The sequence below is a fragment of the Pseudomicrostroma glucosiphilum genome, assembly GCF_003144135.1.
Source record: "Pseudomicrostroma glucosiphilum strain MCA 4718 unplaced genomic scaffold BCV69scaffold_7, whole genome shotgun sequence".
NCBI classification, from domain to species: domain Eukaryota; kingdom Fungi; phylum Basidiomycota; class Exobasidiomycetes; order Microstromatales; family Microstromataceae; genus Microstroma; species Microstroma glucosiphilum.
In genome coordinates this window covers 269,687-289,651 of record NW_020289919.1, presented here as the reverse complement: position 1 = coordinate 289,651, position 19,965 = coordinate 269,687, and the positions used below count along the sequence as shown (strand labels likewise).

Sequence of the window (19,965 nt, the reverse complement as noted above, 5' to 3'; positions counted from 1 at the left end):
CTCAAAGCGTTCTGGTCTACTCACGCTCGGCTCGCATTGGCACGCCTCGTTGTTCCTTATGTGCCGCACTCCTTTCTTCCGCCCCCTCTCTACCTCTCCTTTGCGTCGCACAAGTCCAAGGTAAGGGGAAGCGTGGATATCAAGGTGACAGATGACCTTGGGAAGATCTGAATTTGATGATAGTATACAAGATGAAATAAAAGTCTACCGCACGTAAAAGAAGAGGCCGCTGCCCCGCTCCAATCTCTCCCTTCTTCAGGTCTTCAGACTCCTCACCACTGGCATCTGCATCGCTTTAGCTCTTAGTGAGAGAGACCCCTCCATCGTACCTCCCAGAGGTCGACTTCGCTCGACCAGCCTCTGGAAGCGTAGACCGAGATCCACCACACGCGCTTGTTGCGCCTCGTACTGACGGCTCGGGAGCTTCGACGCAGGCTGCCAGGGTCGTACCCTGCGCTTCATGGCAGCAGGATCGCGTGGAGCGTCTCCAGGAGCGGGGGAATCCTTGTTGCTCTCGCTGGTATCCGCGACGGTAGGCCTGGGTGGAAGGACGACGACCTTCGGGCTGGCAGATAGCTGCAGCAGACTAGAGTAGAGGCTCTTCCTCTCACTGGCCACCGTCCTCAATTCATCATCAGTGGGACCCGCACGCTTCGCCTTATGTGGAAGGCCCGTCAGGCTCGCTTCTGCTTGTGCAAGGGAATCAGCGGGAGCACCTGCCGTCTCCACTTCGACTTGTAGGTCATGCACAAGGGGTGCCAGGCCGCAGGATTCGGCTGTCCAGCCAGCGGAGAGCAAGAGAGCGTTCTCTTCGCGTAGATACTTCAAAGCGCCTCTCATGGCGTCTAGTTGATCGAGGAGGTAATGAGTCTCGAGGTGACTTGCAGGAAGGACGGAGGCTGAGGGGAGCAGAGAATACTCCGAAGGCGATCCTGCGCCTCCGATCGTCCCAGGCTTGAGGGTATCCTTGCCACCATCTCGAGCTTTATTGGCCGCGATTTGAGTATCCAGCGCTTCCTTGACCTTCTCCAATGCCTCCAATTCAGCTTGGAGAACACCATTCGCATCTTGGTACGCCTTGGCTTGTTGACGCGCTTCGTTCAGTCGAGCTCTCGCCTCCTCAATTTCCTCGTCTTGACCCTTGCTCTTCTCGAGCTTCTTGTTCAGACGCTCGAGCTTGATAGCACCTTCTTGCAGAGCACTATCTCGCGCCTTGATCTGCTGGTATAAATCGCGCAGGTCGTCCTGAAGCCTCAACGCCTGACGCTCCAGCTCAACGTTGTGTGACGCGATCTCGTGCACAGCCTTCGAACGGGGCTCCCAGGGAACGATACCGCTGATCTTGATGACATTGTCCTGCTCGGTAGCGCCCATCACCAACCCATTGATAGTGGCAGACAGGTGCGTGGTAGCAGCAATGGCCTCTTGCCATGGATCGTCCGTGCCCGCGTGACTTGTGCCGGAGTCTTCTTCGGTATCAGTCGTGCTCAGCTCACGTGCTGCAGCCTTGACGGTACTCAAGAGGTCTGTGAGCACGAAGGATGACCCTGCTGCCTTTGTCTCGTTGAGGTATGCGAGGACGGCAGACTCGAGCGTAGTGGCAAAGGCGACAAGCTTGGAGCTCAGGCGGCCAAGAGAGGGCAAATTGCCAATCGCAGCCATGGACACTGCCTCGTCGTTCGAGGCAAGGCTTGATAGGCGGCGAAGCAGCTTCTTCGCGAGCAACTTTGCAGCTTTGACGTCACCAAAGAGACGGTCAAGGGGCTCAAGATAGTCGCCCCGCACGGTCTTGCCTTGTAGCTGCCAAGCAATGTTCTCACGGGCCAGCAGACTCTGAGCGCTCCAGAGCGATGCCGACAAGGTATCAAGATCGAGGTCAAGGAGAGTAGCGCTACCGACCTCCTTTGCTGCGAGGTCGCCATCGCCGTAGCTTGGCAAGAGCTCAACAGAGCCCCCACTCTCTGCTTGTTGGTGGAGAGCCTGTATCTCCTCTTCCTGCGATACCACCAAGGCGTAGCTGAGGTCTTCAAATTGACGTACGATGCGCTTGAAGTCGACATTGCACTCATTCTCCTTCAATTCTTCATGTCGCAAGGCTTCGACGAAAGCGTCGACTCGACCTTCAACAGCAGCCTGGACTTCCTTGAACATCCGCCCACATTTGAGGAAGACCTTGGGAGGAGCCGATCGAAGCATTGCGACGACTGAGCTGCACACGGCGGAGAAGTGTGCCAGCGAATGACGCAATTGGCACACGGTGACGAGGTGCTCTGGGACTTTCTGGGTGGAGGTCAGCACACCGTCCTCACCGACAGTAGTCACCTCTGATGACAGAGACCCGATCACCTGTGCGATGTCGTGCTTCGACTCGACACTGCTCCTGATGAGATCTGCTTTGGATGACATCCGCTTGAAGAACAGCAGGCCAGACAGGGCATCGCGGTCGCCCTCTTCCACGAAAGGCGGTGGCAGGTATGGCATGAGCATCTCCAGATGCAGGGTCGCCTGCTCGAACTTCATTCGTCCGAGCTCATTCTCAATCGTTCTCGCTTGAGACTTCAGAGCGGAGGATTGCAGCTTCATGTTCAAGCTCAGCATCTCCCGACTTTGACTGTTCAAGCTGGCTGCGTTCTGGCCATCTTCCAGGAGGCCATCTCGCTCCGCCCGTAGAACCTCGAGATCATTCTGCAAATTGAGCACAAGCTCTCTGAACTGCGAGAAGGTTGCCTCGTAGTCGACAGCGTTGGTCTCAAGCGCTTGACATCGCGCCTCCCACTCGCGTATGGCAACTTCCTTGAGATCGACCTCTTCTTGCAGCTGACGTTCAGTCTCGAGGTGGATCTCTTCAAGTTCCTCATTGAGCTCTTTGAGAGCCTCGAGCTCCTCAATGCCCGCTGTCAGCTCATTCATGCGCTCTCCGAGGAAGAGGTTCCGCTCTGTAAGCTGCTCAACCATCTCTTCGGCTCCAAGAGCATCGTCGAGTTGAGTCTTGACATCGTCCAGCTGCGCTTCATTCGCCTGAAGCTTCGCCGCTAGAGCGTCTCGCGAATCTTGTACATCGGCAAGGGAGTCGAGCTCTTTCTCCAAGTCTGAAATCCTTCGTCGTTGCTCGTAGTCGGTTTCCGTAGTGACGTCTCGAAGCTTGAGCAGGGCCTCTTTCAAGCGTTCATTCTGTTTCTGCAGATGGACCCAAGCAGTAGAGCTCTGCTCGACGTCGACATCGCCATGCTCGTACGCCTTATTCTCCTCGCGAAGAAGGTCAAGCTCCAGTGAGAGCTCTTCGTTGAGCTGTTTGATTTCTTGAAGGTCGGCAGCGGCAGCTTCGGCTTTCTCTTCTGCAACCTCTCGATCGAGGGCGGCCATTTCCAGCTGCTCGCTCAACTCCTCGACTCGTTCTTCAAGCTCGCTCTTGAGGATGACGAGTTCCCGCTCTGTAGTCTGCAGGCTCAAAACTTCCGCCGACAGCTTTTGAGCCTTCTCCGTGGTACTGTCGCTTGTCTTGAGCTTCTCAGCGACCTCTTCCTTCCAGCTCTCAAGCTCCTTCACCTTGACCCTCTCCTCGTCCCTTCGCTTCTCGTTGAGCCTGTTCCGAACGCGGAGCTCCTCAATTTCGCGTTTGAGGGCGGCAAGCTCTTGACTCTGAGCGGCTGAGACGATGGCTGCCGGTCTTTGAAGGTCGTCCATGCCATCAGACAGAGCAGTGCCAACTAGATCTTCCTCGTCGTCTTCCGAATAGAGCTGCGTCTCTTGAGACGGAGGATTTCGCTGCGACTCCGCCTTGGCTCGGGCAACGTTCAGTCGCTGACGAGCTTCGGCACTGGGACTCAATGATAGATCTACGTGCTCAAAGCCTCTGGCTGTCGGCGTTGCTTGGTCTGACGTATCTGCAGAACTTCGACGCGACAGCATTTGGGTCCGGCCTGAGGTTGCACTTTCACCTCGGCTGAGAGACGGGGCCATCATGCTGGGACGGGCCTTGGTGACTGGTCGCAGAGCGGCTCTTGCCGAGGTACTCTGTGCATCGGGGGCCGCACTCGTTGCACTAGAGCTAGCGGCCGGTCTAAGTCCTGGGCGTGACTGGCTAATAGGTGTAGCTCTACTGACGCTCGTCGAAGGTGTCGGGCGGACTGCAGTACCAGTATTTGTGCCACTCGTGGTAGATCTTGGGGCCGCTGGCCTGGCAGGGGCACCTGGACGCACAGCGGAAGCGACGGAAGTCCTTCCGGACGTCACTGGGCGAAGAGGAGCAGCAGATCTGGCAGCCGGTGTCGTCGAAGCAGGCTTGGCTGGAGATGCACGACTGGGAGGGCCAGACTTCGATGGAGATGATACGACTGAACGACGACTAGCGGGGGCAGTGCCGACGGAGGAGGCTACCGAAGAAGCGACCGAAGAACGCGAGACCAGTGAAGGACGTGAGGCAGGCCGCGAGGGAGGTCGCATGGTGCTCTTGTCTGGGCTACTGGACCGGCCGATGCTGGGCAGACCACTCCGTGAATCGGTACTGGGGAGTCGACGAAGCGAAGAAGGGGCGATTGATGCTCCCGGTGCAGTTGTGCGGACCTGCGGTGTTGATGGCAGTCCACGTAGCATGCTAGCCGGAGGGGAAGCCTGACTCAATGTGTCTGCGCCACGGCTGTCTCCCGACTGATCTTGATCGATCGTGTATGGCTCAACAGTCACATCCTCTGCCGTCTCTTCTTCTTCCTCTTCGTACTCTTCTTCGGGGAGAACCTCTATCTGAGTCGGTCTCACAAAGATACCCCTGCCAGGCTCGGCTTCGAAGTATCTCTTGCCTGCTACGCTGCCATCATTCTTTCCTTCCCCCTCGTCAGGGTCAAGAGCGATTCCCACCCATACGCCTGCAGCGAAGGAAGTCTGACCAACGAAGAGCACAGTTCCATGCCCGAATTTGGCGACATATACGCGAGAGTGCAGGCGTATGGGTCCGGCAGCAGGGGGAGGCATGGCGCGAGGCGAGGAGCCTCAGGAGGTGATGTTCTGCAAGATCCCGTCTGCTCACGGGATGGCCCCCTTCCAGAGCACAAGGATGTGGCAGCAGAAGCGTCCGATGGGTCGAAGACGAAGACGACGGCGACGAGATGCGAGGTGAGAGTGATGAGGAGTCCCTTTGTCGTCAAGAGGAAGCGTGGAGATCGACCTTGGCATCACCTCCCCGTTGCTGTATGGCCAAAGCGCGGGGGGTCGGAGGCGGCGTGGGCGGCGGAGCCTTGAGTTGCGTTGCCAACACAGCCAGGCGCGTCTGTTTCTCTCCACTGCCTCCCACTTGCCATCTACCACTGCGCCCCTGACTGGACCATCGTCACCTCGTACTTCTGTCTGTCACCTCTCACTTGACGCACAACTTCGACTCCCCCCTCGTTCGTATCTGAAACTTCCGGCGCAGATCAGATCCCCTGCGCTTCCTCGCTTACGCCACAAAGGGACACATCGAAAGGATCTCGTCGTCGCCGAGCCACACTTGTCTCCCGTACTCCGCTCTGCCCTTGCAACCACTTCAGCTACCATGAACCCAGAGTACGATCTCCTCTTCAAGGTGAGGATACTGCTCCTGTGATAGCAGTCAGCTTTGTCGACGAGCCGATCATCAGTACAGTGCTGATCGCCGAGATGCATGCCCTTTCTTTGCCCTCGCAGCTCCTGCTAATCGGTGACTCCGGTGTAGGAAAGTCTTGTCTTCTGTTGCGATTCGCAGACGACACATACACTGAGTCGTACATCTCGAGTGAGTAATTGGTGCGCTGTGGGACTGAACCACAGCTTTTCGAGCACTGCCGGTGTAGCTTGCGTGGATTCAAGCGGCTGACGGCAGCTCATCACATGGTCTCCTCACAGCGATCGGCGTTGACTTCAAGATTCGTACCATTGAGCTCGAGGGAAAGACTGTGAAGCTGCAGATCGTGAGTTCAACATTGGCAAAGGGCTTCTTACCCGCATCTGCATACTGAACCTATGTGGGATTCCTTGACTTTTGCTCCACTTTAGTGGGACACAGCCGGACAAGAGAGGTGAGTGGTGTGGCGAGGCGTATGAGATGCCCTCCGGAATGACTCGGCGAAGCCAGGGGCAGCAGCGAGTGAATAACTGACACTGACATGCCTACCAATCCTCATCGCTCTGCGCAACCCAGGTTCCGAACCATCACATCTTCGGTATGTATCATCAGCCTGGCTCATGCATGGAGGGCGTCGGATGTCACTACGGCTGCCGTGGCCGCCGGGGCTGTCAGCCGCCCATCATTGTGAACGCCCAGACTTGCGCTTGGAAAGCAGCACTGACTCATTCCATGCGTCTAATCGATGTCTCACGTCCCTCAGTACTACCGAGGAGCCCACGGTATCATTGTCGTCTACGATGTCACAGACCAAGGTGAGAAGAGAGTGATTCGCACTACCGTCCTGCCACTTGCTGACGTCCCTGGTGTTCTTGCCGTATTGTCCGTACAGACACCTTCTCGAATGTCAAGCAATGGCTGCAGGAGATCGACCGTTACGCTACCGAAGGAGTCAACAAGCTCCTGGTGGGCAACAAGAGCGATTTGGTCGGCAAAAAGGCAGTAGAGTACAACGTGGCCAAGGTGAGTCTACAGCCGGGTCAGGATCCATATTGGTGTATCAACTGTCCGCTGAACAACGTCTTCTTTCCGATGGTGCAGGAATTTGCCGACCAACTCAACATCCCCTTCCTGGAGACTTCTGCCAAGAGCGCCACCAATGTCGAGCAGGCTTTCCTGACCATGGCAAAGCAGATCAAGGACCGGTGAGTAGCTCGGCGTATTCACACGACACCCGCAAAGTTGCTGGTTGCGCATTGACTTACTTATGATCTTTCGTTCGATCGACAGAATGGGATCTTCGACCGTGAACAACGCTGGTGGTGCCGGAAAGTCGACACTGAAGGTGGGCCAAGGTCAGAACGTCCAGGCACAGAGCGGTGGTGGTTGCTGTTAAGAAGAGAGGACATTGCACGAAATTTTCACAACGGCATTAGCCGTCGCGAGGTCAGCAATTGGGACCAAGGTACGCCTGACGAGGCTACGCCCCGAGCTGATAGATGTTGCCTGGTAGTTTCAACATCCCAAGCACCTGACCACTGTGCATTGTGCAGGACCAGCGAGTGGGCTTTTGCTCATGACCACTCCTTCTTGAATTTAGTTCCGTTGATCGTCTGCTTCTCTATCGTCTGCCATGAAGTCTGTTCCGAGGACTCTGATCATCTTGATTCTGGACCATAGAGGCGTACGACTGATATTTGACTTCTGTCTCTGCGCGGGCGGTTCCGACTCGAACCGACGGAGCAGGCAGGCAGGCAGAGGCCAGCCCCCAGGCCTCCGCCCGCCCGCTGCCGCCCGTGAAGCGGCCATCACCCTTCCCGTCCTCTTAATTTCAAAGCAACACATCGAACGTCTTCTCTCCTCCTCCCCTGTCCTGCTCTCCTCTCCACACTTACTCGTCGCATACACAGCAAGAATGATTCGACCTACTGCTGTTCGCTCACTCGCTCGGTCGGCGCCTGCTTACTCTGGTGCTTTTCGCCCAAGTCACCGTGTGAGCGCTAGGAAGCCGGAGTTCCAGCCTCACTTTGGCGGAATCACTCCTGGTGTTGTCATGAGGTTAGTAAAGGTATTCTTGGTAGCTATAGAGGCGATTTGAAACAAGGAGCAAGAATGTGTAGAGGTAGAGATGAGGTGGCTCATGGAATGGCACTCGCGACTGGGTGGGCGAAGCTCTACATGAGCTGGAAGAACTGGTTCAGCAGAGTCTCGGCCTTGCCCGTTGGCTCTGAGCATCCTTACTGATCCCTTGCGCCCTCCTTCTCCATTTCGTTTCTCCCCTCACCATCAGCTGGGTGCCCAGTCTGGCTCTTTGGGGAGGTGCGGCAGGTGGTGCAGTGTTGCTGTTCATGAGCAAGGTGCCCATCTTCCAACACGATGTTCTGGACAAGATTCCATTTGTCAAGACCTTCTACGTCGGTAAGTTGTACAAATGAGCTCTGCTCTGCTGACCATCTGACGGCAGCCGCACTCCTGCTGATGTGTGGTCACACTCCTCCTCTTCTTTTATGTGCAGACGACACACCCGACTCTGACAAGCCCTTCTAAATGGGAACAAAGACGTTGAATGGGACACAGGATCTGCTCAGAGCGACAGTTGGATCAGGAGAGAATGCGCTCATCAATTCCAAGGCTTTGCTGCCTGTATCTCTGCAAGCTTTGCGGCTACTGGTGGGAGTTACTGCAATGACATTGGATACTCTTACCACGGTGGATTTGACTGAGGCCGACAATTGGAACTGGCGCGGCAGGTGCATTGGCTGACAGACACACGGCATACTGTCGTCGAGGAGCTTCGCAGAAACGAGGAGTGGCCCAGACCCAGGGCGCTGCTCGTGTGGCTCATCATTGGAGACCACCAGAGCGGGTCTGCCAAAACATGCGCAATGAAGGTGTATGCGATGGCGAAGGCTCAGTCGAGTTCTTCGTCTGGTCGTCTGGTCGTCGTGAGGCAGAGACTGTCAGGACTTGGTCGTTTGGCTATGGTGCGTCGCCGTTGGCCTTGTTCTTCTCACGCTCTCGTCTGCGATTGCGGGGCGGAGCGTGGTGGTGGCTTCTTCGCCCCCGCCGCCAAGCAGGGCTTGGTGTGTGGCTGTGACAGAAGCGATGTGAGCGAGGTCTGTGCTTTGGCCCAACGCGCCTCCTGAGTCGCGACTTGGTTCCTCTACTCTGCCCTGCCCTCTCTCTCTTTCCCTTGTCCTCCTTGTCGTGGCCCCTTGATTGTCTCCTTTGCTTAGATTGCCTCTGCTCAAGAACACGTAGATAGAAGACAGAGGCATAAGGAGCTCCAGTCGCCTGCATCCTGCTCTGCCTCTACGACTGGCAATTGCCGTACCTGCATCGAGGCCAGAAGGTCAGGCAACGCCTCATGCTGCTGCCAAGGCACCTCACCACCTCTCCTTTCTACCATCAACCTCGTCCCTCATGATTCTCGTCCCTGTCCTCCTGCTCATCCTCATACCCGCCCTACTGGCGTCTATATGCATACTGTCCTTACTCCTCTACATCGCACTCTATCGCGCCTCCACCACAACCAGTCGCACCTCCCTCGGCCGGTCAGCAGCTGTAGTCGTACTCGGCGATGTGGGTCGCTCACCCCGGATGTGCTATCACGTCGAGTCCCTGGCAGATGAAGGATGGAGAGTAGCCGTCGTAGGCTATGGAGGTTCGTCTCTGCCTACGAGCATACAGAGGAGTAGCGTACGCTTTCACAAGCTCAAAGAGGTGCCAAGCTGGATTGCGAAGCTGCCCAGGGCGGCATTCGTAGCTGTAGCTCCTCTCAAGCTCCTCTGGCAGAGTGTGGGACTGTTTTGGAAGATCACAATGACCATCCAGCCGCCGCCGGAGGTCATCTTTGTTCAGGTGAGTGCCGATGGATTCGAGCAGCAGACCGACATTTGCAGCTCAAATGTTTGCCTCTCATTCGTGACTCCTTCTGTAGACCCCGCCTGCCTTGCCGACGCTGCTGATCATTCGGATATGCTCGCTGCTGCTGTCGTCTCGTGTAGTGATAGACTGGCACAATCTCGGATATACCATTCTCGGCCTGCGCCTGGGCCAAGACTCCCCCCTCGTCTCCTTTGCTCGGACTCTAGAAAGGCTCTCTGGACGTACAGCCTTCGCTCATCTCTTTGTGACTCACGCAATGAAGCGGCACCTGGAAGTGGAGTGGCAGCTTGAAGGACACAAAGCTGTCCTGCATGATCGACCTCCGAAACACTTCAGGAAGGCCCATGTCAGCGAGACGCATACATTGTGGAAAGGGCTTGCTCCACGGCTGACGCCCGATCTCGAAGACTTCTGGCCCAAAGAGTCACAGGTCACAAAATCGTCTACACCCTTTACTCAGCAAGACGCTGCCGGTAAGATCTCGTTGAGGGCTGATCGGCCCGCCCTGGTAGTCTCTTCGACGAGTTGGACAGCGGACGAAGACTTTGGTCTCCTGCTGAGAGCAGCGCAGCTGTACGAGAAGCGAGCAAAGGAGATCCGTGGCCGGACCCAGGCCTCGAGCTCGACGGCATACTCAGAGTCGCCTCGTACCAGCGTCGATTTGCAACAGCACTCGAGCAACGGATCGACCAGCGGGGCTAAATTGGAGGTGCGGCTGCCCGCCTCGGCCTCCTCTGACTCGTTAGAGATGGAATGGCCGGGGACCCCCTCTGGGTCCCGCCCATCTCATCGTAGCCGAAGGCCCTCTGGCCAATCACGCAGGTCATTCACGCTGCCCAATACCCCTGCTGAGCGACTGCCCAAGCTGCTCATTGTCGTCACCGGAAAAGGAGAGCTCAGGTCGTACTACGAGAAGGAAGTCGCGCGACTGGAGAAGACCGAGGCCTGGGAATTTGTCAGGATCAGGACGGCTTGGCTGGAGAATTGGGAGTATCCACTTCTTCTCGGGTCTGCAGATATCGGCGTCTCACTACATACCTCCTCATCTGGTCTAGACTTACCCATGAAGGTGGTGGACATGCTCGGATGTCATCTGCCCGTCTTAGCCCTCGACTTCTCCTGCCTGGACGAGCTGATACAACACGGCTACAACGGCTTGAAGTTCAGCGATGAGGAGCAGCTGGTAGAGGGACTGGAGAGTCTGCTGGCAGACTTCCCTCACTCGTCGAGCTCAGAGATCGGGAGCAGTGAACAAGGCAATTGGTTGGTCAGGGGTGGTGGTCTGAAACAGCCTTTCTCTCTTGCTGGCAGAGAGATAGAGATGGATCGTGAAGCCACGCCGCGGAATTCTGGCGAGACCAGTGCTCTGCTGGGCGGTGGAGAGGGTCCAGCAGATCCAAAAAGGCTGACACTCGACTTTTCCAAAGGGGGTCTGCCTACATCCTCAAACTTTGGCTCTCAGGCTTTACCGTCGCCTACAGGGTGGGACACTTACGATGCCGGTAGCGCGCGACTCATCTCTCAGCCCATGACTCCCACGCCGAGCTTCACAATGGTCCCCTCGCCCATCCTCGGTTCAACTCCTCTCGACGCATTGCCTGGTGGTCTTCTCCCCCTTAATGGCAGTGGCAACGACGGGCGCAAGCCTCTAGGGGAGGGCAACAACACTTGGTCTCGCAACTGGAAGGCTACCGTTCGCCCGCTACTGCGTTTGGCAGACGAGGAAGATGCGCGAGCCGAGGGAGAATCTCTCTCAGATGAAGAAGAAGCCGAAGAGGCCAATGAGCTCCTCCAAGCAAGCGGGCAAACCGCCAGAGTCTCTCCCGCTCGGGGCTCTGCGCGTGCACCTGCGCCACCCCTCTCCGCCTCGTCAACTACTCCAAATCTCTACTGTGCAAGCGCCTCAGGGTCGGGGGTTTCCTCCTCCCCGAAGCAAAAGTTCCGGAGAAGACTAGGTTCGGATGGCCGACCCCTGCGGGTGCGAGGAGGCTCGGTGCACGGCCTCCTGTGGGGAGCAGCAGATTGTCCGGGAAGTCCTCCGATTGGCATCGGCGCGGCGGGAAGTGGGGCAAGGCGGCAAGATGGAGCCGACGATGGAGACGGAAACAACGGCGATGACGACGACGACGGGAGCGAGGGACAAATTCTCGTCGGTCTCCTAGGGACCATCACTCCACGCACATCGCCTGTAAAGACGCGGAACAGGGCCGCTGGAAGAGCAGGACCCTTTGGGCTGGGCTTCACATCTCTTTCCCCTCGCGGCGGCGGCGGCGGCGGGAGGAACGACAAACACAAGAAGAAGGAGGACTCGACAGGCGCAGGCGCAGGCGCAGCTGCTGCTGCCGGAGCAGGAGCAGGAGTCGGAGAGAGCATCGAGGCCCCTTCATCTGTCGTCGTCACCTCTCACGAAGAGACGCGCGGCCTTGGCTTGAGTCTAGGCATGGGTGTAGGTCCGAATGTGGGAGAAACAGAAGGAGGAGGAGGGAGGTCGGGAGGTGCTGCACGTCACTTGAGACAGAGGACTGGAGTGGGGATTCGAGAGGGGGCAATTCCTGATATTAGGGTCAGTGAGGTTGGGAGTGCGGGAGGGAGTGGAGGCTGAGAGGAGAGAGAGAGAGAAAGAGAGGGAAGACAAGCCGCGGAGAGGATGGCTGATGATTGCGAAATTGCGTGGACGTGGATGTCTTTTGTATACCAGGGATTCAGGAGTCTGATGTTGCTCTAATGGCATAGCATGGCATGGCATGGCATGGCTGTGATATGGCTCCTTGACTACTTCATGTCGTGATATGCATTGAACAGTGCGCCTGTACAGACACTCGACTTCCCGTGCACCCTCCAAGCACTTTCACTGCTCTCATTTGCAACCTGCGTCTACGCACTACCCCTGGGAGGAGCAGTCGTACCAGTCGTCGTACTAGCCGCAGCCGCAGCCGCCGCCTCCCTCAACACCCTCTTCTTCTCCGTCGCCCTCTTCCTATTTGCCGCCTTTCTCCGATTCTTCTTCATCGTTCCCGTCTTTGAATACACTGAAGCATCAGGATCTTTTGCTTTTGCTCCCAAGTCCACAATACGCAGAGCGGTGCGCTCCGGCTTGAGCTCGGCGCCTGCACCAAGGTACGAAGCGGCCGCTCCGCTGGTGCGGAGCTTCCCGTCGGGCTCGCCGGAGGGGAGGAGGGTGAGTCGACGGAGGTTCTCCTCCTTTTGGGCCTGTAGCTCTTCGCCCAGAGCAGACTGGCTGAGCTCGACGGCACCCTCGTCTCCACCTGCCACGGCGGCCTGGGCTCGGACGTCCTCCTCTCGCACCTCCTCTGCTAGCGGGCCACGGGCCTCTAGGTTGGCTACACCTTCGCGGGGCGGGGCGGGGGAGGCTTCTGACCCGCCGTAGGGCCGTTGTAGGTCGTCGGGTCTCTTGGGGTCTTGCGAGGGACGCGGTAGGTTCACTTCTGAGCCGAGGAGGCGCTCCATGTTGGATTGAAAAGAAATTTGCAGAGGGACAGACTGTGATGGCAGGATGAGGCGGGTGAAGAGTCAGTACAATGGCTCGCCTCTGATGTAACCAGCTCTTCCTCTGCAGATTGCAGCGGTCCTCCATGCTCCATCCCTCGTTGCCGTCTGTGTGTTCAGCGAATTGTATACGTATTCTAACCATGGTTGTGTCTTCAAGACTAATCGAATTTTTTGTGTTTTACTCATCATGATGACCTCTCGTCCTCGTTGCATTCCACCAGACCGCTGTATCCTCTTCGATGCTGTGCGGCCGACTCACCTCTTGCTGAAGCTCTCCTTCCAGTGCTTTGAGTCGGAGAATGGCCTGAGTTCTCTCCATTGTCTGGCCAAAGAGGCCCGAAAGGTTCCTCACTGTCCACCTCTTAGGATTTTCGCTGTGCATCTTCCACATCTCATCGCGGACCTTCTGAGCTACAGGAGCAGGAGGATTGAAGGAGGGGTTGAGAGGGAATGGCTGAGGATAGCGGAAGAGCAGAGACATGAGGGTGAGTATGAGGGTGAGTTCTACATCTTGACGGCTCTGAATTGGGCAGTAGCAGACCACATGTCAGACTCACAGTGTTGCCAATCCAGAATGGTCCCTTTCCAGTGGCGTTGGCATACTGTTCCCTTCCTTGCTTTGCGAACCATTCGGGAAAGGGTGGTAGTGACCTATTGGCAGGTGGCCTCCTTGTCCTTCCACCGCCGCTGCCGCCTTGCCGAGATCCACGATCGCCTGCTCCAGGCCCTCCCCGGGATGAGGGACCAGTCCTGCCACGTCCGGCACTGCTGGTGGATCTTTGCGGTCGCTCACTTGACTGCGAAGGGGGAGCAGAGGAGCCAGAGGGTGCGGTTGTGGTAGATGACGATGCTTCAGCCAAGCGGGGTAGGCTGATCGAGAGGGAGCGAGAGGAAGAGGCGGCGTGAGGTGCGATGGCCAGCTGAGCCAGGCGACGGGAGAGGGTGGAGCTGGACATGGCTGGTAGCTTGCCGAGTAGTAGCGAATGAGGAGGTGGGTGCTATCCGCGTGTCCTGTTGGTCGTCGTCGTCGTCGTCGTCGTCGTCGTAGCTGGTGTGGACCGCCTGTCTTTGTAAAAGTGGGTCGTCTGGCTGTGAGCGTCGACTTCTTCGTGGGCTGCGCGGTGGCTGGAGTGGTGCGAGTGCAGTGCAGCCGAGGCAGTGGAGACTCTCCGCCCGCTCCGCCAAAATTTCGATTGCAACGAGTGCGAGCCTCGACGGAAAGAGGCGCAGACAAGAGGCTTCCTTCTGATTCCTGGCCACACACACCTTGACGACGCACATCGTAGTCTACCAGCTCCCCCCCCCCCCCTCTCCAGGTCCACGCTCAAGGATGTTCAAGCGACTCACCAAGTTCAACCGCAAGAGGGACAAGGACATCGCAAATGGCATCGACGTCAGCGCAGATGCTCCTCCAGAGGCCCTCCTCGACGAAGACGAGGACAGTAGCGACGAAAGCGGCAGCGAAGACGAGGTAGACCAAGCCCAGTCGGATTCAGACTCGGACTCGGACTCGGAGTCAGAAGAAATGGAAGAAGCGGCAGAAGTGGAAGCTTCCGGTCTAGTCAAGGCCAGCAGTCAACAGCCGCTGCACAAGGGCAATGGCAAGAAGAGGGCCGCTCCTCAGGACGACGATGAGGACGAAGAGGACCAGTCATCTGGCAGTCAAGAAGACGAGGACGACGAGGATGCTTCTGATTCCTCGGATGATGACGAAGCTCCGATAGACCTCTCCATACCACCTCTCTCCATTTCTCAATCTCTCGAGTCCCCCTTCTACCTCTCCCCCCTCTCCCCCTCCAAGGCCGGCGTCCCATGGATCACCTGCCTCGTCTGTCCCCTCTCCCAACTCAAGACAGACACCAGCGTCGAAGTCCACTCCAATGCCAAGGGACACCTGAGGAGATACAATCGGTACAAGCGTTACGTCGAGGCAAAGCTGAGCGAGGTGGAGAGGACAAATGAGTGGAGTCAAGGAGGAGCAGACCCTAGGGGAATTGTCAAAGAGGTCGAGGACGAGGTGAAGAGGGTGCAAAAGGCAGAGACAGAGGCAAAAGTCAGTGGATCGGGAGAGCCCAAAGCGAAAAAGGCGAGGAGGCAGAGTCGGCAGCCAAAGACCACAGAGGACAAGCAGCTCGAGGGAACGCCGTCTACTTCTACTTCTTCAACTACTACCACTCGTACGGCCTCGGAGAAGGCCATTGCAAGGCGAGAGCGAAAGAAGGCACATCGCAAAGCATGGAAGGCTGGGAAAGATGCCAGGCGGAGAGAGAAGCAAGCTGCTGAAAAGGGGGCAGGAGGAGATACTGATGCCGCTGCCGCTACTCCCGCTGCTGAAGCGGGTAAGAAGGCTGGGTCATCTACCAGTGGTCAGACCATTCCGCCTGCTGGAGACAAGTCTCCGCGCAAGGACAAGAAGGCGAACAAGAAGGAGAAGAAGCAAAAGGGAGCAGCGACATCGGCGACACCGGCACCGGCAGCAGCAGCAGCCCCAGCCGAGGCAGTCAGCACCACGGATAGCGACAAGCCGACGAAGTCTAAGAAGAGCCAGACCGACACCAAGAAGAACGAGAGCGACAAGTCCGTTTCACCTTCAAAGGAGAGCGAGAGCAAGAAGAACAAGAAGGACAAGTCTGAATCCGATCCAAAGGAAGTGAAGTCCAGCATGGAGTCAGCTGGAGAAATCACGGCGGCAGAGCAGAAGGAGAAGAAGGAGAAGAAGAAGGAAAGGAAGGAAAAGAAGCGACAGAAGACGGCTTGATTTCCCCTGCCCAGAGAGGCACCTTTTCTTCCATTTGTACTTGTAAACGTAGCAAGAAGAGCAATAGTAATAGAGTGGAGCTGTGAGACAAAGTAGCGATCATCGTCGGTGTTTGTGCGAGTGTTTGTATTTCTGCAAATGCGTGCGCAGGTGGTGAAGAGGGACTATTTGTCGATATGCTCGCTCCCACTCCCCACATCCATCTCCGGGACACTCACCCGGAGCACGAGTCACAATGGGAGCGGAGCACAAGTGCCGAGAGGCCGGCTTGGGGAGGAGGAATAAAGCGGGGTAGTATTACTAATCCAATGCAATTCAATGTCATGTTCAAAGAAAAGGAGCAGTGTAGACTTTTGGTGTATCTGGTCAAGGAAATGTCACCCTACGAATTTTTCAGCCAATCTCCTCCTTTCCTTCTTTCCAAGATCAGGACTCCTCGTGAATAGCGGGACTTCAGGCAAAGGGAGTTCCGACGAGTTTAAAGAAGGTGGGAAAGAGGCAGACTGAAGAGGAAAGGAGGAGGAGAAGAACCAAGTGCGCCCCGTTATCCAGGCCGAGCTTGATCCTCTACCCCCCCCCACTCACTCCCAATCTACCTCTGAACCCCTACCCGATCTCCCGCCGTAAGCTCACCCTCCTTTGGACCCTCCCGAGAACCCTGTCCGGACAGCGAAGAAGGACAGCCTTGTTCAAGCCGACCCTCCCCTGAGTCCCAAGTGGAAGAAAGAGTCAAGAGAAAAAAGTGGAAGATGGCGAGGGTTCCTCTCTCCTCCGGGTCCTCTCAGTTCAACCTCCATCGCTTCCCCTCAAAGAGAGAAAGAGAGGAGGAGGAAGGGAGAGAAGCAAGGGAAGAAGTGAGAGGCGCACGATGTGAAGTCGTACGATGGTTTCTTTGTTGGCAGAAATGACACAAACGCTGACCACGATGCGAATCCTCTCCGAAGAGAGAATTCGAGGAGCAGTGCTCTTAAGACCTGCCGTAGAAGGTGGTGGTGGGGGAGGGGTGGATCGGGCATGGGGCAGTGTTCGAGGAGAGAATGTGGGAGGAGAGGCAAGGGACGCAGAGGGGGGTTGGAGTGGAAAGCGGCGACACTCTCAAACGCAGTACCTACCATACTTCAGATCTGCGGCGTATGTGCGGCGTGACAATTGGGTATCATCCCTCTTTCCATTGATTTGCACACTTGGCATCTGTACATCGGTAGAAGGTCGTCACTGGTGGAAAAGGGGCGCGGTTCGTTGTCAGTACACTGACACAGGGATGGTTGTCTGAGAGACGCTCTTTGACTCACTAGGCTCGTCGGCTGATCGAATCTGCAGCTGCATGAAGAACGCTCTCGGATTCTCGCACTTCGGGCAGGGCGTGTCCGTGGAGTCTACGTTCTTCCAGCTATCCTCTCCACCCATCACGTCGTCCACTTCCTTCCTGCGAAGTTGTGTCCTCTTTGTGATCTGCTTCGTGATGGGAAAGTGATAAGGGCAGGTAGGACAAACCCATTCATTCCGACCAGAATCATCATGTCCAATGAGGAGGATATTCGCGCAGGTCGGACAGAAGAGCATCTTGTCGTAGAGCCTGCAGCGAGGAAGACGTGTGAGCCCGTTCGCTATGGAGGAGGCAAGAGTAATAGGACCTCGACAGGCGCGTCACTAGAGGCTGATGTTTCGTCTGATTGGTCGAAGACGATAGCTGTTGGGCCTATCAGTCACCGTGTAGACCTGCCTACATGTAGATGTGTCTGACGATCTTCTGTAGAGATCTAAGGCAGATATACGAAACAAAGGAGTGTAAGCCTTCTTGTTCGTCAAAATGCAACGATATTGGTCACGAGAGACGGCTCAGAAAAACGAGTTGAAAGCATCGGCCTACCCCTTGAGCCAATACAGCACTTTGTCAGGCGCCATGGCGACTCAAAGGGAGGACTAGCAATTAAGAGGTGCCAGTTATGAAGGAAGCGCAGCCAGTGCTTAAGCAAAGGCCTCGATGCGCCATCGTCATTGCCGATGTGGGAGTGGGAGAACAGGTAGCAAGTACTCACCTCTGCTGAACGAAAACTCCTCCGCACAAGCACAATTGTACGAGGGCGGGAGAAGCAAGGATCAAGGCATCGTTGTGGGCGAAGACGCGGAGGGAAGAAGATGTGAGTAGCCAGGCGTCCGCTTGGACGTTTTGCCAAAAAGTGTCCGCCGTGCGCGCAGCGTCTTTCGGAAAAGTGCAGGAAGCAGAGGCAGCCAAGAAGATCCACCTTGATCCGCTCATCATCCGCCATCCTCCAGAGATCACTCCACTATCACGATCATCACACGTCCACGATGAAGAACGTTTTACGAGTAGGCGGTCAGCTCAGGCAGGCAGTGGCTAGCACGTCGAGGCTACCAGCTGCTGCCAGACAGCTGCACGGTTCTACGCCCCTCGATCCCGCCGACAATGCCTCAGGACAGAATCAATCGCAGACATTTGGAATGTTTCCACCTGGTCAGAGCAGTACTCAGCAAGGCGGTCTGTCTGTCTCTGATCTCGCTCAGGCCTTCGCAGCCGGTCAAGGTGAGCATCGTACTCCGGTCTTGTTGCGCGAATGGACAAGTGATGACGGCAGCGTTCTGACCTATTCACTCATCTTACCTACTGCCTCTTCGTAGCCTCCTTTTCACCGGCTCAGGACCAGACAAGAGTCTACACGAAGCTGAGGCATCTGCATCCGTCCACGAAGCAGCCTGCCGCTTCCACCTCGGAATCGCAGCAGTACGTGCCCCTCTCTGCTCACGTCTTTGGCACTACCCCGCGTAGAGATATTCTTCACTCTGCCATTGTATACCACCTGGACTCTCTCCGCAGCGGTACAGCTAGCACAAAGACTCGTGGTGAGGTCAACTATTCCACAAGGAAGATTCGCCCTCAGAAGGGTACTGGTAATGCTCGATTGGGCTCACGCGGCAACCCGCTTCTGAGAGGAGGTGGAGTGGCCCATGGACCAAAGCCTAGGGACTTTGCGACTGAGCTGCCACGACGAGTGAGGGAATTGGCGTTGAGAAGCGCACTGAGCGCTCGGTGGAGGGAAGGAAAGCTTCACGTCATCCCATCGCTGTACTGGGACGCACCACCCCGCGTGACAGGCACGCTGCGTCGAGCTCTGGGCTCTCGGGGTTGGGAGGACACCCTCTTCCTGACGGCGCCTCGTTCTCCTCAATCAGCGCAGAAGATGGGTATTCGGCAAAGAATTGGTCGACCGTCAGCTCTGGATCCAATCTACACACCCGAGCAGCTGGACGCACACGGGCGCGACGTGCAGAACTTTGCCATTGCCCTGGCGAACATTCCCAATACCGAAATGATTCGCCTGGATCTTCTGACTGAAGAAGCGAGGCAAGAAGCAAAGAAGGTCACGGACAAGAAGAAGCCGGGAGAGCTCCCAGCGTACGAGGTGATCAAGCGCAAGAACACTGTGCTGGATCTGGGAGCTGTGGAGTGGCTGGAGGAGAAGCTAGGAGGTAGCATCTTCCACGTCGAAGAGGGTGAAGAGGGATCAGAGGCTGAGCTGGGCGGAGTGCCCCAGGAGGAAGGGGAGCAACCCTCGCTGGACGAGCTAGAGAGGTTGGCAAAGGAGGAGGCGGACGCAGAGGGAGTGGAAGGCATCACGGAAGAGGTGCCGAGGGAGCTGCCGACTACTTCGGGGGAGCAAAGGAAGTGAGCCTCTGTAGCGTCTGGCCCAAGGAGTGGATCAATATGGGTTGCATAGCTTGGCCCGTGTGTCTTTGGGGGTGGTGTGAGCGGGAGCCAATTGTCAATGATTCACGGTGCCTTTGACGCCACTCGCGAGTGTGCTGCCATCGGGGCGTAATAATTTGCCGATCTCTCTGGGTAGGCCCGTGTGAGTGAGGGAGGGAGAGAGTGGGTGCGAGGGCTTCTGTGCCGAGGAGGACGGCTGGCCTTGCATCGATCGCTCCGCCGGCGGGTGAGGCCAGGGAGGTGAGACAATCAGCGCCGGCGGGAGTGGGTGATGCGCGTGGCCTCGTCTCGTCCCCGCGCCTGGCACCTGGGCACTGAGTCGCCTCCGTCCCGCTGCGCTGGTGGGCCGTGGTGGTGGGCCTTGCCCCCGTGGGCCTCTTGCACGAGCCTCGTCCACCCGCCCAGGATCGATCACCTGCTGCTGCTGCTGCTGCTGCTGCTGCTGCTGGTCCTCCTTCTTCACCTCACCTCACCATCCTCACCAAACTTTCCCTTGATCATCTCCTT

At 56.9% G+C, this 19,965-nt stretch overlaps 8 protein-coding genes across 8 annotated transcripts; 5 read left to right on the top strand and 3 right to left on the bottom strand.

Annotated features, from left to right (window-relative positions):
• Nucleotides 1-129: 129 nt before the first annotated feature.
• Nucleotides 130-5,140, bottom strand: BCV69DRAFT_282851 (hypothetical protein). The gene has a single exon (XM_025492497.1). It carries the CDS (start codon nucleotides 4,966-4,968, stop codon nucleotides 256-258), a length of 4,713 nt encoding a protein of 1,570 aa, XP_025347790.1. The 5' UTR covers nucleotides 4,969-5,140; the 3' UTR covers nucleotides 130-255.
• Nucleotides 5,141-5,306: 166 nt separating this feature from the next.
• BCV69DRAFT_282850 (putative GTP-binding protein ypt1) lies at nucleotides 5,307-6,990 on the top strand. Its single transcript, XM_025492496.1, has 9 exons — nucleotides 5,307-5,557; nucleotides 5,659-5,746; nucleotides 5,857-5,921; nucleotides 6,007-6,029; nucleotides 6,152-6,173; nucleotides 6,339-6,390; nucleotides 6,468-6,598; nucleotides 6,677-6,780; nucleotides 6,866-6,990. Exons 1-9 carry the CDS (start codon nucleotides 5,528-5,530, stop codon nucleotides 6,969-6,971), a joined length of 621 nt encoding a protein of 206 aa, XP_025347789.1. The 5' UTR covers nucleotides 5,307-5,527; the 3' UTR covers nucleotides 6,972-6,990.
• A 500-nt stretch (nucleotides 6,991-7,490) lies between these two features.
• Nucleotides 7,491-8,122, top strand: BCV69DRAFT_299109 (hypothetical protein; the record flags this gene model as incomplete). The annotated part of the gene is made up of 3 exons (XM_025494299.1): nucleotides 7,491-7,633; nucleotides 7,866-7,993; nucleotides 8,091-8,122. The coding sequence occupies 3 exons, from the start codon at nucleotides 7,491-7,493 to the stop codon at nucleotides 8,120-8,122; spliced, it is 303 nt and encodes a 100-aa protein (XP_025347788.1).
• Nucleotides 8,123-8,998: 876 nt separating this feature from the next.
• Nucleotides 8,999-10,760, top strand: BCV69DRAFT_249157 (hypothetical protein; the record flags this gene model as incomplete). The annotated part of the gene is made up of 2 exons (XM_025490330.1): nucleotides 8,999-9,436; nucleotides 9,516-10,760. Coding segments are annotated over 2 exons (1,683 nt in total), but the record flags the coding sequence as incomplete, so codon positions are not given.
• A 1,378-nt stretch (nucleotides 10,761-12,138) lies between these two features.
• Nucleotides 12,139-14,043, bottom strand: BCV69DRAFT_282848 (hypothetical protein). The gene is made up of 3 exons (XM_025492495.1): nucleotides 13,531-14,043; nucleotides 13,233-13,427; nucleotides 12,139-12,964 (listed from the first exon to the last, which is right to left on the bottom strand). The coding sequence occupies exons 1-3, from the start codon at nucleotides 13,927-13,929 to the stop codon at nucleotides 12,338-12,340; spliced, it is 1,221 nt and encodes a 406-aa protein (XP_025347786.1). The 5' UTR covers nucleotides 13,930-14,043; the 3' UTR covers nucleotides 12,139-12,337.
• Nucleotides 14,044-14,262: 219 nt separating this feature from the next.
• Nucleotides 14,263-15,817, top strand: BCV69DRAFT_282847 (hypothetical protein). The gene has a single exon (XM_025492494.1). The coding sequence runs from the start codon at nucleotides 14,304-14,306 to the stop codon at nucleotides 15,729-15,731; it is 1,428 nt and encodes a 475-aa protein (XP_025347785.1). The 5' UTR covers nucleotides 14,263-14,303; the 3' UTR covers nucleotides 15,732-15,817.
• Nucleotides 15,818-16,887: 1,070 nt separating this feature from the next.
• Nucleotides 16,888-17,294, bottom strand: BCV69DRAFT_248861 (putative Rpc11-DNA-directed RNA polymerase III subunit C11; the record flags this gene model as incomplete). The annotated part of the gene is made up of 2 exons (XM_025490313.1): nucleotides 16,888-16,946; nucleotides 17,024-17,294. The coding sequence occupies 2 exons, from the start codon at nucleotides 17,292-17,294 to the stop codon at nucleotides 16,888-16,890; spliced, it is 330 nt and encodes a 109-aa protein (XP_025347784.1).
• A 696-nt stretch (nucleotides 17,295-17,990) lies between these two features.
• On the top strand, nucleotides 17,991-19,584 carry BCV69DRAFT_282845 (ribosomal protein L4). The gene is made up of 2 exons (XM_025492493.1): nucleotides 17,991-18,276; nucleotides 18,372-19,584. Exons 1-2 carry the CDS (start codon nucleotides 18,045-18,047, stop codon nucleotides 19,418-19,420), a joined length of 1,281 nt encoding a protein of 426 aa, XP_025347783.1. The 5' UTR covers nucleotides 17,991-18,044; the 3' UTR covers nucleotides 19,421-19,584.
• Nucleotides 19,585-19,965: the final 381 nt, after the last annotated feature.

What these genes read in the sequence shown, in the direction of transcription:
- BCV69DRAFT_282851 (XM_025492497.1), bottom strand. Translation starts at nt 4,968, where the DNA reads ATGCCTCCCCCTGCTGCCGGACCCATACGCCTGCACTCTCGCGTATAT.
- BCV69DRAFT_282850 (XM_025492496.1), top strand. Translation starts at nt 5,528, where the DNA reads ATGAACCCAGAGTACGATCTCCTCTTCAAG. An exon ending in AGTACGATCTCCTCTTCAAG is followed by an intron (nt 5,558 to 5,658) that starts GTGAGGATACTG and finishes TTGCCCTCGCAG; the next exon opens with CTCCTGCTAATCGGTGACTC. An exon ending in TAGAGTACAACGTGGCCAAG is followed by an intron (nt 6,599 to 6,676) that starts GTGAGTCTACAG and finishes CCGATGGTGCAG; the next exon opens with GAATTTGCCGACCAACTCAA.
- BCV69DRAFT_282848 (XM_025492495.1), bottom strand. Translation starts at nt 13,929, where the DNA reads ATGTCCAGCTCCACCCTCTCCCGTCGCCTGGCTCAGCTGGCCATCGCA. An exon ending in CATTCTGGATTGGCAACACT is followed by an intron (nt 13,428 to 13,530) that starts GTGAGTCTGACA and finishes CGCTATCCTCAG; the next exon opens with CCATTCCCTCTCAACCCCTC. An exon ending in AAGGAGAGCTTCAGCAAGAG is followed by an intron (nt 12,965 to 13,232) that starts GTGAGTCGGCCG and finishes CTGCCATCACAG; the next exon opens with TCTGTCCCTCTGCAAATTTC.
- BCV69DRAFT_282847 (XM_025492494.1), top strand. Translation starts at nt 14,304, where the DNA reads ATGTTCAAGCGACTCACCAAGTTCAACCGCAAGAGGGACAAGGACATC.
- BCV69DRAFT_282845 (XM_025492493.1), top strand. Translation starts at nt 18,045, where the DNA reads ATGAAGAACGTTTTACGAGTAGGCGGTCAGCTCAGGCAGGCAGTGGCT. An exon ending in GGCCTTCGCAGCCGGTCAAG is followed by an intron (nt 18,277 to 18,371) that starts GTGAGCATCGTA and finishes GCCTCTTCGTAG; the next exon opens with CCTCCTTTTCACCGGCTCAG.